Genomic DNA, 16,004 nt, shown 5'->3' with positions numbered 1-16,004 from the left:
AAAACTTTTGTACTTTGTTTACAGTCATAACTGATATGAAAACAACTTTTTGTATAAAAATTATATAAAAAGAAAAATATTACTCATTTGTGTAGCCCACCCGTTTCATTATTTCTAGTATCTTTACACCCCCTATTGACCATAAATTTAATCTGATATAGGTAAAATAAACTTTAGTACCACTCAAAATATTAAACCTCTTCAAGGTAACACATTCCTCCTATTATGTGACTTAAAAGACGTACTGTTTTTAATAAACTGGCAGATTTGCTAACTTAAATTTCTCTCATAATTTACCACAAATTTTAATTTAATTCATACATGATCAGTTTACACCTTAACTTTAACCCTCAATCAGATAAAGAAATGAGTTTCTCAAACATTAAGTAATTTTTTTTTCTGAGACAAATAAACCTCTAGCAACCAGCACTGCTGTCCCTAAGAACGCCATTACAGGAGGAGGGAGTAGGGAGGGTATCATCCCCTCTCCAATAATTTAAAAACCTGAAAAGTTGTAGAATTTGAGAACTTACTTCACACTGAAAATTGGGGGTTCAAACACTATAGAAAGAGATAATTTAGGCAATTAAACGCTAATTTAAGCTCTTAAAATTGCTCATAAACGCTATTTAGAGAGGTTAATTATCTAAAAATGTGTACAAGAACAGAAAATTGCTGGGAAAGCTTCCAGACCATCAAAAAGTTGGGAAATTCGGTCAAAATTGTATAGAAATTTTAGATATTATTTTAAATTTTAGTAAAAACAACACAAAAAAAAAAATATCTCAAACAGACTATACATGATTTAACAATTTGAAACCATTGCATGCACAAAACCAGAACTTACTGATAAACAAAATATCAATCAACATTAAGACAAGATGAATGGTATGAACATTTACGTAGAACCTATATACATAGAACCTTTTGTTTTTCATTAAAATCTTTAAGAATTGGGTAATTCAATTTGCCAGATTTCAAAACTCGCTAGAATTTTTAAAGTAGATTTAATAAAATAAATCATGCCCCCAGATAATCACATAAAAGGGAATAAACTGCAAGGAACATGTTAAAATATTCTATCTACAGTGGGGAAGAGGTTTCACCTAAATGTCTATACCTTTTTATCAGAGCACATTACAAAGAGTCAATAAGAAAGAATAAAAACTGTATAATTTTTGCTTCAATCTAAGAAATATGATTAATAACAAATTTACAGAAACATATATTTATATTGCAAAAGTTCATAAAATGAGGATTATGTTTTACTTAAGTACTAATCAGCACAGCCTTATTTATTAATAAATAGAACAGTAAATTAAATATATATATTTTCTTTAATTCATATAAACAATTTTTCATTACAATTTATACTTATAATTTATTTTTTTTTTGATTGAGGAATCAAGATTTTAACTTTTCCAGGAAAGTTCCTAGAAATTAATTGATCATTAACACTTTTCATGACATCTCTTTCTCTTGGAGTGCAGTCTTTAGAACGTAAAAACATGTCTAAGGCAGCTCGACCAGCTTTCCCTCTCTTAGTCATCCCCGGTATCATTTTAACCTTATATCTGAAAAATTTAATAATAAATAACTTCTATGATTAAAATCAAACAAACACCATTCCATAAAACATAATTAATGTTCAAGATGAAAAAGGGTATTATGATAAATTATATCAGGAGAAGATAGTTGGAACACCAAGCAAAAGTAAGGTGGTGCAGCAGAGGAAAACAGAGCTCCAAAAATAAGTCAAAGAGTCTCTTATGGAAGTCTGAAATGTCTCAGCAAGTCTTTAAAATATGTTAGAGACTACTTTCCGCTAGTCTCTAATATATTTTTGTAACTCCGTTCTCCTCCAACATAGAATCTTACTTTTGCTTGATATCTCTGGCTTGAGTTGGTGAGTTTCATATATTTACAATTTCTATCCGTCTTTTTATACCCTTTTCCACCCTTTTTTTTTTTTATTATTCTTTCTTCTTACCCATGTTATTAACACTTTCATGTCCAGTGACACCAGCGTGTGGTCACCTGCAATGAACATTTGACTTACACATGACAACACGCTGATGTCATACATTGCCACATATTTTTTTTTTATATATCTTTAACAGAAGAACTATGATAAAGCTTGATTTTGAATTCAGGTTTTTGCCTGATAATAAAATAAGTTTCACTTACTTGTGTTCTTCACTGACCACACCCCAACCATCTTCTTCCCATATAATTTCCACAGTCAACAACTAATGTATCACTATGATAATAAAATATAGTTAAGTTTATGCACACACAATACAGGAAGTCTGAAAACCAGACATGATGGCCAGGTGGCTTAGAGGAGTGTCGAGTGCTAGCTAGATATAGCAGGTAGATGAAATAAAATTTGTCCAACAGAAAAGAAAAGAACCCTAGGGGAAAGAACCCTAATTAATAAACAAAACATGATTAGTCAGCATATGATGAACCTTACAGTGCAGGGGGTCTGATCCCCAGTACCAACATCTTTCAGGAACAAAAAACAGGAGTCGAAACATCATTATCCAGTGGATAATGTGCTACAGTTGGATCACTTAGAAACTGTAGCATCTGATATTTCAAGTGAAGAAAGAAGGCAATTGTGAGTATTACTAGCAGAGAAAAAAGTTAAACTGCAGCAGACAGTGAGGAATCATCAATCCTTTGACAGGGATCATTTTGTTACTATATGGAGAGAACTATTGAATTACTCGGAAAAGTAGAAGAGGTTACTCAACTTCTTCTTTTGTTTCAACCTATAGTGCCTAATCAGCGTAGGGAAGTGCTCAGCCACAGGTTCCAATATTCTCTATTTGCAGCTAGATTCCTGGCCTGACAAAGATCCTTCCCTCTTGCTCTGCAAAACCTGTCGACATACTCCAGATAGGACATCCTTGGTCATACACGAGGCCTTCTGTCATCTGGTATATACTCCATTGTTTTTAGGGAGTCCCTATATTCCTCCGTTCTAATGACGTGGCCGAACCAGCAGAGAGAAAATACTTACGGTTAGGGGTGGTTAGGGTTTGATTACTCAACTTATGATGTTTATTACTGATGCCAGTAATGAATCCATGATGAATTCCAGGATAAATCAGCACATGAAACTGACTTATGGATTGAGGACAGCAAGATTTAACATATTTTACAATGCTTGACAAAAAAGAACCTAGCCAAGGCAAGAAAGAAGAGAAAAAATTAATAGCAGGAAGAAGTTGACAAGGACATAAGGGGGAAGACCCTACAGAACAATAATTACTAAACTGAAAACTACAATTTTATTACCTCCAAGCTCTCTTGAATCATTAAAAAAAATTAGTAACAGATCTATTTCCAAGACTATTTGACAAAACAAAGCTGCTACATCTAGAAGAAGTGCCAGAAATAATGAAAGAAGAACTAGACCTAACCTGTAAGAAAACAGCAAATTCTAAAGCTTTGGGGCCAGATAATGTCCCATGTCTTGCCTTGAAATTGGTCGACTTTTATTTCTGTGGTGGTCCCACGAAATGAAAACTTGAATTTAACCCCACTATGGTTAGAATAGGGTTGTACCCAGTGGCTAACCCCCAATGTATGTCAGAAATGATAAGGGAGTTGTCGGATTTAAGTAATCCGATTTTTGTCGTTGCTTTTTTAATTTATATAAAGTCGGGCTCGGGGGTCTCATTTTCTGATACCCCCCTTTCCGCGGACACCGGAAGGCTCCGCAGACGCTGCGACTGCAATGCCGCCCCAGCCTAAGCATCATGCAAGCTAGGACCTGGCCTACCCCTACCATCATGCCAGGCTCCAGGACACGCTGGCCAGCCCTTGAAGAGGAAATATGTCTTTTCAGACATCGGGCGAGATACATGGTCTTCACCATTTCGCCCACAGCACACCTGGAGCACCTGCAACTAGGCATTTAGGGTTAATGCCCTCCGTTGGTCATTTATTTACCATTATATGTTGTGTCTGGCCGAAATAGTTCGTGACCAATAGCACTTTATTTTGATTTAGTACGTTTATGAAATTTTAGAATGGCTTTCAGCTAAAATTATTTGCTTTAAATATTCATGTGTCTAATTTATTGATTTATTTATTTGTTCATAAACTAGGGAGATTGTTTTTTATAGCTTATTTATTTATTAATTACATGTATTCTATTTCCTATTTATTCGTATTTCCACGTCTTTATATTTAGTCGAAGTTGGCAAACAAGTTATTTATATAATTTTACGAAAGTTTTTTGCATGTTTGTGTGTATTGTTAATGTTTATTCGTTCTATTATTAAAACGATTTTATTTATTTACTTATTTTTAGATTGTAAGGCTATTTATTCATAATCGTTAGAGTCGTTTTGCATATTTTAATCTTCCTTGTTCGATCGTTTCTATATATTTTTAGTATTCAGAAAATCGTTTCAATTAATTAAAATGGGTTTAAATGAGGAATCGGTTACCGAAATCGATAGGATCCGGTCACTAGAGCGCAAGCTGCGACGCGTCAGGCGAGGTCTCCTTAAGCTGGGGTCGCTCTGTTTAGTGCCGGTGTCGAGTGAGGATGCTCTAATCGATTTCGAGGTCGATTATGACGGATGTAAGGAGCTCTGGGCGGAGTATAAGGTGGTATGGGACGAATTGGACTCCGCATACGCGTCCCTGGGAGCTTCTGCGATGCCGTCCGATTGGAAAGTGGATTATGACGTGATCCGAAACGACCTGCGACAAGTTGAGGTGCGATATCGGAAGCTTAAAGCACAACGCGATTCCGTTTCCCAGGAGGCAAAACCGGGTGTGTCAGCTCCAACCTATCCGTCCCAACTCCCGAATATCCAGATATCGGTTTTCGACGGTGATCTATCCGACTGGCCGCGGTTTCGGGACACCTTTGTCGCTCTTGTTCACGACAACACGCAATTGGCACCCGTGAACAAGATGCACTATTTAAAGAGTGCCCTTAGTGGGGAACCCGCGTCGCTTCTAGCCGGATTCTCTTTCGATGCCAGCTCCTATCAGCCGGCTTGGGACGCGCTGGTGCGCGAATACAACAATCCGCGCGTTCTCGCTTCAAGATGCCTGCAAAGGGTCTTGAACCACAAATGCCCTACATCTGGCGGCGAACGCGCGAAGTACGCTTCATATTTGGCCGAGGTTGGTGAGGGGGTCGAGTCGTTTCGGGCTTTGGCTTTAGAGGACGAAACGGATGTCACATTAGCTCTCCGAGCTTTGGACCCCGTCACCAGACGGCACTTCGAGCTTGCCCATGCAAGCAGCGATTTCCCCACCGTCGACGATATTATAGCGTTCGTGAGACAGAGATTAATGGCGTGGAAGCTATCTCACGAACTCGATATGCAGCCTCATTCCGACGCTCCACGTGCTAAGTGCGCCGGTAGAGGAAAGGGCGGAGTTTCCTTGCTTGTCAGCAAAGTCGGCACGAAGGACCGTGTTTCTCCGGGTCCATCCGGGTCGCCACCTAGGCGCACGTCTCCAGGGAAATCGTGCAGATCGGGGCGTCGTCAGTCACCCGGCACTTCTTCACGCGGGAAATCCGTCTCTCCTGGCAAAGAACGTTGTCCCCGTTGCGAGGGACGGCACCTCTTGGGGCGGTGTTTCCGCTTTCTGGCCTTGACCCCTCAGGAACGTAGCGACTTTATCAAGTCATCCGGTCTGTGCCGGAACTGCCTGAGGTCGGGTCACCACGCTTCGAAATGCCCTTCGGAGTTCACGTGTTCGTTTTGCCGCGCCAGGCATCACAGCGTACAGCATGTAGAGAGCCGATCGGGTTCCCCCGCCGCCGTCACCTCGCCAAAGTCCGCGAATTTCGTGGGTCATACTCATGATGGGTCCAGGCCTATTGATTGTTGTTCAGAGGTAGTAATGGGAACTGCGTGTGCCGTATTGCACGGATCTAACCATTCCGCGCCCGCACGGCTACTACTGGATTCCGGCAGCCAGTACACCTTTGTTACTGCCAAACTCGCGACGAGGATTGGCGGCCAGATGCAACCTTTCCACGGAAGAATCGCCGGTTTAGGAGGTACTAAGGTCGCCAATATCAAGGGTGCGATGACGTTCAGGCTTCGATCCCTTGTCGATAACACCACGAACTTCAGGATCCGTGGGCTCGTTGTTGAACGTATCACCTCCGACTTACCCAGGCGTCCGGTTCCTTCGCGGGTTAACAGAGATCTGTCGCGTCACGTTCTGGCCGACCCTTCCTTTAGCGTTCCCGGCCCCATCGACATGCTCATAGGTGTTGACCTATACCCTCGCCTCGTTACTGGTGCTCCCACCAAGGCCTTCCGGGATGGTCACCTATACCTCCTGCCAACGGTACTCGGCAAAGTCGTTATGGGGACTCATTCGGATATTGCTTCGTCCATCGGCATCTCACTCCTCATACAGGATGATGCAACCGCTTCGAGTCGGACCAATCAAAAACCCGACAACCTCGTTACAATTATACGTAGGCGCCCACGCCGTTGCATCCGTTCGAAAACCAATCGTTCGAACGCATCCTCAAACCTCACATCCGTTCGTTAACTTAGCCTTTTTTCGTTGCGCTTGGGGTTTTTCAGGGTGGGCGGCAGGATTTGCTCTCCGCGAGCCAAGGGTTCTGTCCAACATTCGTTATTCGTTAATCGCCTCGCATCTCCAACCGTTTCAGGTCATCAACCGTCCACCAAGAACGATTTCTTAATCGTTAATCTTTAATGTATTTATGTATATATTCGTCTTGTTTTGCATGTCTGTTTTAATATTTATTATTATCGTTTGCGTTGCCTACGGGCCCTCTTATCTGGAGCGGGGTTATTTACCTATTTTTATGGCAGACTGCGCCTTCCCCGTCTCTTTGCATTTTTCATAATAAATTCGGCCGAGCCAAATTTAGGTGGGCGGTATGTCGGATTTAAGTAATCCGAATTTTGTCGTTGCTTTTTTAATTTATATAAAGTCGGGGTCGGGGGTCTCATTTTCTGATGCCCCCCCTTTCATCGGACACCGGAAGGCTCCGCAGACGCTGCGACTGCAATGCCGCCCCAGCCTAAGCATCATGCAAGCTAGGACCAGGCCTACCCCTACCATCATGCCAGGCTCCAGGACACGCTGGCCAGCCCTTGAAGAGGAAATACGTCTTTTCAGACATCGGGGGAGATACATGGTCTTCACCATTTCGCCCACAGCACACCTGGACGAGAAAGCGGCCTAGAAGACTTCACTGGGGCGGCGAAGACGTCACACAATCAGATAAGCCAATAAAATACATGAGACCCCATTGCTCTGTTCTGATACTATTATACATAATAATTTTAAACTAACTCACTAACCAGTTTACCCCTCCAGTGAGTTAACATTATAAATAACGAAGGAAATATATTCATGTTTTTATGAGCAGAAAATGTCTCACAATTTCCAGCCCCCCTTTTCCACACACATTAATTTTAATCATAAAATTACACTCAGGACACCTGCAGTATAACACGAGCAGGTCCCGATGTAAACAGGAGTAATAATAAAAAAAAAAAAAAAATACACCAACTGATGAAGATGAGAAGAAATGTTAACGCATACTCTTGAAAGGAGTCAGTAATGACATATTCTGGAAGATAGACCCACCACCTTATTTCTGATATTGCAACATGGGTGGCATGTGAACGTAGGAAGTTTGACCTTTAACTCACTCAACTGTTAACTGGGTATAGAAGCTTCAAATTTAGTTTCTTATTTTCAAGCCCTAAGCAATTGTATGAATCATATTTTATACTTACTTATTATTTAAAATGGATGTATAGGGAGCCACAATGGGAAGAGCAAATAAAATTTCATCATCTTCATGCGGGATCCCAGTTAAGGAATGAAGCATATCCAATTCGTTGCTTTCTACAGCTGTTTCATCGTATTTTCTTTCATCTTCATCATCTGATTTTTCATTCATAGGTGAGTTTTTAATTATAACAATAGGCTCAATCGAGTTCCCTTGTAGAGTTGGAAATGCTTTCGAATTTTCATTTTTTTCAACTTTAGGACTATAGTTTTTATCATTTTTCTTGTTTTGATTTCGACGGTTTTTCTTCTCGGCTACTTTAGAAGTACCAGCAGACTGAAAAACAGAAATACATAATTCCACAGGACAAAGTAAAAATATAAATAATACACTCAAATTTAAAAAGTAGCATTAACATGGGCAATATGCAAAATAGTTCCGGAACAATGCAGATACAGTAATTCAGCAGACACCCGTAATTCGAGAACTACTCGCCTTTTCACTCTTTCATGAGACATTTGAAATTTTCTGAGAACTACTCACTTTTTCACTCTCTCATGAGACATTCGAAATTTTCTAACAGACTTTCTACCTATAACTTATTTTCAGTGAAGATAATAAAAACACAGAATGCTTTTAATTTGAAGGGGGTCATTTTAGAGTGTGACTTTATAATCTATTCTAGTTCCCTACCACACTTGACTCTGAAATTTCTGATGGAATGAGTTATTCTCAAGGAAGAATTCTCATAGGGCATCAAAACCATTTTACATAGATGGTTTTTCTGATCTGGTGAGTCCTGTATGCTAATAAACATCAATACTGTGGTATTGATATCTGTGGATAACAATGATGATTTGCGAGAAAAATCAAAACAATAATAAGAGGAGATGGTCGGGAAGTTTATACCAAAAGTATACAGTGGGTATGCAAACCGGATATTAAAAAAAAAACTGGTCGACCATTGAACCCCATACTTCCCTCAACACCTCTTTGTACCTCAAATTTCTCAAACTTTGTTGTCAATCTGGCTACCTCATCTTCCATGGTCAATTCTTCAAACAAATTTCTGGCTTGGTTACCCATAGCCATCTTGCCCCTGACCTCTCTAATATTGTTCTCAATGATCTTCTCAACTCTGTTATTCCCCTTTTTCCTAATGAGATATAAGATACCCGTTTTACATACCCATTATATATTGATACATTTTATTACCTTTTGGGCTCTCATAATTTTACATTTTAACCCTTTTTAAGTTTTTTACTCTCTTATTAACTATTTTATCTTTGCGATCTTTTGACTGTTAGATTTCTGTTTATCTAACATCTTTTGCCAACCTGCACTCTAGCGGCATTTCCTGCAATTTAAAATAGTTTAGCCAGAATTATCTTCCTACATTTGTAAGTTCTTTCTCTCGTATCTTATATTTCTTACTTTCTTCATTCCCTATTCTCCACATATTTCTTCTTCTACCTTGTTCTTATTTTTTACAATATTGTTTTTACATACGCTCCATTATTAATTTAACTAATTTACTCATTAAATAATGTACTCATCTAAATAACTAAAAGGTTTTTAATGTTACTCATCAATATAAAATTCTTACCCACTGTAACATTTATTCATTACTCACATTTATAATATAAATAATAATGTTATCAATCTAGTACTTACTACTACTATCTTTTTCCATAGTTATTAATCAACCAGTTTATATTTTCAATTCATTATTTTGTATATTTTCAAATTTGTTAGTTTATAATTTATTTATTTATTTTTTTTTCTCTGAATGATGGTTGATATTTCTTTTTGTATTTTGTTTTATTAGCCCTGATGAAGACCTGAAAATCAGGTCGAAACGTCGGCACAAATAAATAATTCTTTTGTTTATTTGTGTTTTGTCAGCTGACTGCACCCCCCTCCCCTTGACTATCTTCTCCTCTTATATATCTATGATCAACTATCTTAAACTCATAATAATAATAATAATGGCTTAGTGAACCCGAAGATTCGATAACGATACCACCAATCACTCTTTAATACATCTGTCCAATGCTACTAAATAAATCTTGACTTGACTCAATCTTCCTTCTCAAATTTCAGTCCAGTAGGAAAGATAATAGTTATGTAAATTCTAACTTTTAAGTTTCTCGACAGAAGGTACCACAAGCTAAAGCAATTTAAAAATTGAAAAAAAAAAAAGAAGCATTTTCCACCTTCAACCTTATTTTTATTTTTTAATCAATTTTGTTTTTTCTAGTTACTGTAGAAGCTAAATAATAAAAAACCTCTTTCTACCGCTCCTATTTCTACAGCTAAATATTTATTTTGTTTTATCCGTATTTATTTCAAGACCTAGTTTCTAACTAGATTTTATCAAAGTATAGTAGTATTCAGTTTTATAGTTCCCTCATCCTCACCTAGTAATACCAAATCATCAGCGTACCCAAGCACAGGTATTTCACCATCAAAAGTTGAACTCTTTTCATTATGTATCATATTTCTAATAACATATTCTTGTACTAAACTAAATAAGATTGGTGATAAAGAATCATCTAGTTTTAAACCCAACCAAACCTCAAACTTCTCAGAATAATGATTATCGATTCCAACTTCATCAAATGTTTTGGTCATCATTAGATTTACTAACTTCTTGGTATTCCCTGTTCAATCAAAATATTATATAGCTTCTGTAGGGTCAATAGAACTGTAAGCCTTTTTTGAAATCTTTATAAAGCTGATAAACTATCCCAATGTATTCCAACTTTTGCAGTAATTAAATGTAATGAAAACATTTAATCAATAGTTGAATGATTTTGACTAAAACCACATCATTTTCCAAAGGCTATTTCGACTTCCTCCTAACTCAGTTCATCTATCAACAGTTCAGCACTCTGGTATTCTATAGGAGGAGATTGACAATTATTTCCCATATTCAAAATACTGTTAAAGTTCTTCTTAAATGTATCCAATATATCTATTTTATTTTTAAAATATTCTATTTTATTATTTCTGAGGAAGTTAGAAGTCTCATTCTTTAAGGCCCAAAAGTAAGTAACATTGTTTTCGCTAGGATTATTGAGAGTTTTTAACTTAACAGCTTTTCTTTGTTTGCACTTATGAAGAAAGTCTTCATCAAACCAAGGTTTATTATTTTTAACTTCCCATTTCCTAAGACACAAATTACCAACCTTTTTAATATAATCTCTGATACCTACCCATAACTTCTCCATATCTTCACCATCCTTAAGGTTGTAAGGCATCAAATTTATTTTTTATTTGAAACACGAATTGATTTCTAATTGAGGGGATTATTTATTTCTCCAGATTGAAAGTTTTGGGACAGAAACTGTTTTGATTTCTCTTCTTTATATTAAGTTTTTGGCGAATTTTCGTGATTTCTAGTTCATGATCTGACCCATGATTAAATTAATAACCAGAGATCAATCCAACCATTAGAAACTCCTTAACAATCAAAACTCTCTAGTTTCTAACCTGCTTCTTCATCTATTTTTGACAATCCTCCGAGGCGCCTGAAAAGAAGATGGCCTCAAGACCTTCTAATGTAGAAAATGACTAGAGTGCTACCAATGGGTAATTTCTCTACATGCCTGCATCACTCCATTTTGATCATACATCAAATTTACTCAATGTATTTTTATGTAAATATAGTTGTAAATAGCAATAAATAAATTTTAAAAAACTTTTTACCAATTTTAATTATACATAAGATAATTATATTGTGTAATCCGAATTATCTTCATTAAAGAATAATTATTTCTCATTGATAAAGTATTTCTAATTACTGTATTTGCTTCAAAATTTTAATAATTAGTTCAGTTCACTTTAAATATCATTTATATGTGAATTCAGATTATCAATGAACCTGGTATTAGGTAATAAAGATAACTTATAGATTCTAGGTATATATATATTCAATTTTATTTTTCCTGGCAGTAAATTCCTAGTTTATTGATTAATAGTAAAATCAACAGTATCTCATACCTTCCTCTTATAAATTTTAAAAAACTTAATTTCACAAAATAAGTTAGTGTTTAGTAATTCAAAAAGATAATAAATTTTAATAAGAAATTAATCAAATGAAAATAAATATGAAATATAACTGAATGGTACCTTCAAAATAGACATTCGTAGCTGTTTTTCTTCTTCATCCTGATCTTTATACTTTTCTTTAATCTTCTTTTGGCGACTTTTTTGACCTCTTTTATATTTACTATCTTTTAAATGAGGTTCTAAAATAAAAAAATACAAAACATTATTTCAATTATGTGCACATACATACAGGGTGCTCAAGACTCACAGACACCACCGTTTTATTTGAGAAATAGAAAATTTGAAATTTGATAAGTCTTAGTAGTAGTTAAGAAAGTTTTGTTTTGGTAGAGAATTTGACTTGTAACCTTTTCCAGTTCTTTATTAATGCACTAAACTCTAAAATTATCAATGAAAAGAGAAATTTTCAATGAAGAATTCTAATAAAAAATCTTATTTTAAAAGATTTCATATTGGTGTTTCTTCCAATTTGTCGCATCCTGAAGGCTTAAATTGATAGAAAAAAAAAGTAATTACACAACAACCGTTGAGGAGTTTTGATGATATGTGAACAAATAGTCGGAAAAATCTGACAAATGCAACAAAATTGTTTGAGGTCGGCCAAGGACACTGTCATAATGATAGATTCTCTAATTATAGTAAATCAATTTCTCAAACAAATTTTTTAAATTTTCCACACTGTACAACAAAAATTTTTGGTTTTTGGCCATTTATGTTTTGAGAAATGTGCTGGTTCTGAATAATTAGCAAGATATAATAGTTTAATTAAAAGTAGATTTTCTATGAAAATTCTTCATTGAAAATACCTTTTTCCAAAGACTATTCCAGAATAAAGTGAGCTGATGAAGAAATCCCCCCCCCTCATCCTGGGCCCAGCTGGCTGACGATCAAGGTCACCATTTTTCTTCTTTTGGATCCTCTTTCGAGATTCCGTTCCTGTTTGCGGTGAGAACGTCAGTTTACTAGCATGGACGGACAAACATTCATTAATCATAGCAGTAGTCAGATATATGGAAGTAATCACTTAGATTTCTTCTTTCATTAAATTTATTTATTTATTTTTTTAATCTGTTGTACCTATATATATATCATATTATTTATTTGTTTATTTATACATATATTTTTTTCTTTTTGTAATTTGACTTATTACCTAGTGACATATATATTAACCAATTATTAACTTATTTATGCTTTTTTAACATGTTTTATGTTTTTTTAATCCTATTTATATCTCAAATGTTTGTATATATATATTTCAACCTAGAGACTAACATATTTTTATTCAATTTTTAACCTACTTATACATTTTTAACTTGCTTGATGTTTTTATCATTTTTGTATATTTTTAATGTTTGTATATATATTTAACTTACTGACTCTCATAGTGATAATCTTAAAATATTGTCATATTTGTTTCTTTATTATTATTTATATACAGTTTTAATCATATGAACTATAATTCTATGTATATATTTATTTATCTAATCTTTAACGAATTTTAAAGTTATCTTTATTATATTTATAAATTTTCTAACTAATTGTTATTTTAGCATTGTACTTATTACATTTATATTTATAAATCTGTTACATAATTTTTATATCGATTCCTAATGAATCCTCCTTGCAGGTGAAGAGGTTTCGGTATCTATTGGTAAATTATTGATGAATATAAAAAATATGAGTTCAAACCAACAGAAGCCCAAGAAAATCGAACAAGGACAAACTGTATGGGTTCCAAGAGCGGGAGGCCCTATTTAGGAAGCAGTGGTCGTCTCCATGATATCTATGGATGGCGCTGGGGATGGCGAAAAAAAGTGCATCAAGGTCAAGTGGCAGGATGAGAAAGGGATAGTATTGGGCAAGACATTGTCAATTGGTGATGTCTTCCCAAGATTGCCTACATTTCCGCAGACAAATGAGGAGACGGAAAAAGAATGAAACAAACAAGACCTCCCCCACAGACAATTGATAAAGTCTTTCTTGTCTGTGGGCTAACTTTTCGGGGAGATAGACCATATCAAAGTAGAAATAACTAAATGGTCAGCTGTCTTTCAGGATATAATGAAAGTTAAAAATTTTAACTCAGCGAATTGCGCGGAACAAGGCAGTAGGCAATTTCTTGAATTTCCTTAAAAATTTTAATGCCGAACTACCAGGCCCACAGCTCCCTGCCACCAAAATCTTTAAAATGAGGAAAACAATAATACCGAAATGGCCGAGGTAACACACATCATTAAATATATTGCGGAGATCATGCTGAAGGTGGAGTATGTACCAGAACCTGTATGCCAAGGGCACATAATATTTGTCTACAAGGGAAAAGGAGACCCAAGAAATATTTCTTCTTGGAGGTCATGGTATACTCGATTGACAACATTGGTCATGGACATACAGTGAGCTCCCTGGAGGCAAGAGATGTGTCATCCAACCTCAAAAATGTCTCCTAACCACAAATAAAATAAACATTAATACATGAACCCACACGACTAGCCAGATCAGTGTCATGCTAAATCAGTGTCTTAATTGGGTGCCTCAAGACGGGCCCTTGTCGCCTTCGGTGTTCAACCTAGCCATCGATCATTTTTACCGTGAGTTCTGTGATCAGGAGTTTGCTAATAAATTTGGATACAACCTGAGAAGTGACCAAGAAAGTATGGTCCTCACAGGGTTTGCGGACGATCTGGCTTTAAAGATGTGCGATTGGGTTCTGCAGAAAGAATAATAAATAGTGTCCAGAGGTTGTTAGCGGAAATTGGTTTGGCAATAAATTCAAAGAAAAATGTGGGTATCATAAAGGACAAAGGAGAGCTGCGCTCAACAAAGCTCTCCCTTGAGAATACAGAGGTCATCCAAATGGCAAAAGCCGACGACACCATCAAATATCTTGTGTGTACATTCTCAGGAGAGATAGTATTTGGAGAAGAGGTGGTGACAAAGTTAACTAATAATCTTGATGAATTAGTGAGCACATGCCTGCTCAAACTGGAACAAAAGATCAACTTTGTTAACCAATACTTGTTCCCGGGCTGTACTCACCCTCTCCTGACTGCTCCCCTTGCAAAGATACATCTGCGATATTGGAGGGCATTGATACCAATATTCACAGGAATATCAAGGCCATCGTCAGGCTACCTGCTAACACCTCGTCGGCGATGCTGTACACATCCAGGAGGTATCCAGGACTGGTCTGATTCGCTGTCAATGGGAAGCTCCATTGCAGCATTGATCCATTGCCCAGCAATTGGCTGTCCAATGTTCCGGAAGCCCTATTCCAGTCTACATTCAATTACAAAGCCGAAATCATGGCATGAGCCGATAGACTGAGGGTAGATTAGGGCTAACAAAGTGTGAGAGCTCTACGGCAGTCGTTGCATGAGAATGCTTTCGAAGAATGGGCCAATTGCAGGTGGCAGGGTATTGGTGTTCACCATTTCAAAGAGACCCTGACAGCTAATAGATATGTGTGAGAAGCAGGTACTCTCGGGGTTAGAATGGGCGAACGCCCTGAAACTAAATATGAACTATGCACCCCTGCGTGGAATCCCAGGAGCCAGTGGACAGCAAGGAGAAGTTGGGTCCCTCAGTCGCAAATGTGGCAGAGAATCTGAAACACCAGCCCATGTGCTGGGAAAATGCCCCAACAACTCCCTCCTTATAACACACCGGCACCACAGGGTCAAAGAAGAATTGATGATGTTCCTTGAAAAAAAAGACTTCACCTGCTTCGAGGAGGTTTATTGTGTTGACACAGATGGATCCATAAGATACGCTGATATTGATGCATTCACGAAAATCGGAGGCACGGCTATGGTCTTGAATCCGACGGTAAGATTTGAGAATAATGTCCTCGAACAGGAGGGTGGAGAGGAAAGGGAAAAAAAAAAATATATGAAAAATGTGTCCCTTTCCTTAAGGAAAAATTCCACGAGACCGGAGAGAGAGAATGCACCGAATAGACTATTGGCTATAGTCAATGACTATTTTATCTCTACGATCTTTTGACCTTTAGATTTCTGTTGATATAATGTCTTTTGCCTACCTGCACTCTTGTGGCTTTTCCTACAATTTATAACAATGTTCTTTCCTAATTTCTTTAACTAATTCTTTATAGATTCTTTCCACTGTATCATTTATTTGTTGCTCACATTTATATGTA

At 36.8% G+C, this 16,004-nt stretch overlaps 1 protein-coding gene across 2 annotated transcripts in view; it reads right to left on the bottom strand.

The window, feature by feature from the left end:
- Positions 1–1,313: 1,313 nt before the first annotated feature.
- The window catches only part of Clbn (Nuclear export mediator factor NEMF homolog Clbn), an 85,449-nt gene continuing 70,758 nt past the window's right edge, over positions 1,314–16,004 (bottom strand). For both annotated transcript variants that reach the window (XM_014422670.3, XM_067050253.1), the window contains 3 exons: positions 11,909–12,027; positions 7,779–8,110; positions 1,314–1,574 (listed from right to left, as the gene is read on the bottom strand). In XM_014422670.3, the coding sequence (XP_014278156.1) occupies positions 1,382–1,574; positions 7,779–8,110; positions 11,909–12,027 (644 nt within the window). In that variant the 3' untranslated portion in view covers positions 1,314–1,381. The remainder of the gene's footprint in view (positions 1,575–7,778; positions 8,111–11,908; positions 12,028–16,004) is intronic.

This window comes from Halyomorpha halys, unplaced genomic scaffold (assembly GCF_000696795.3).
Source record: "Halyomorpha halys isolate HHAL.00 unplaced genomic scaffold, Hhal_1.1 Scaffold385.1, whole genome shotgun sequence".
NCBI lineage: Eukaryota > Metazoa > Arthropoda > Insecta > Hemiptera > Pentatomidae > Halyomorpha > Halyomorpha halys.
The sequence above is the reverse complement of the archived record's forward strand: the minus strand, read 5'-3'. Positions and strand labels throughout refer to the sequence as shown.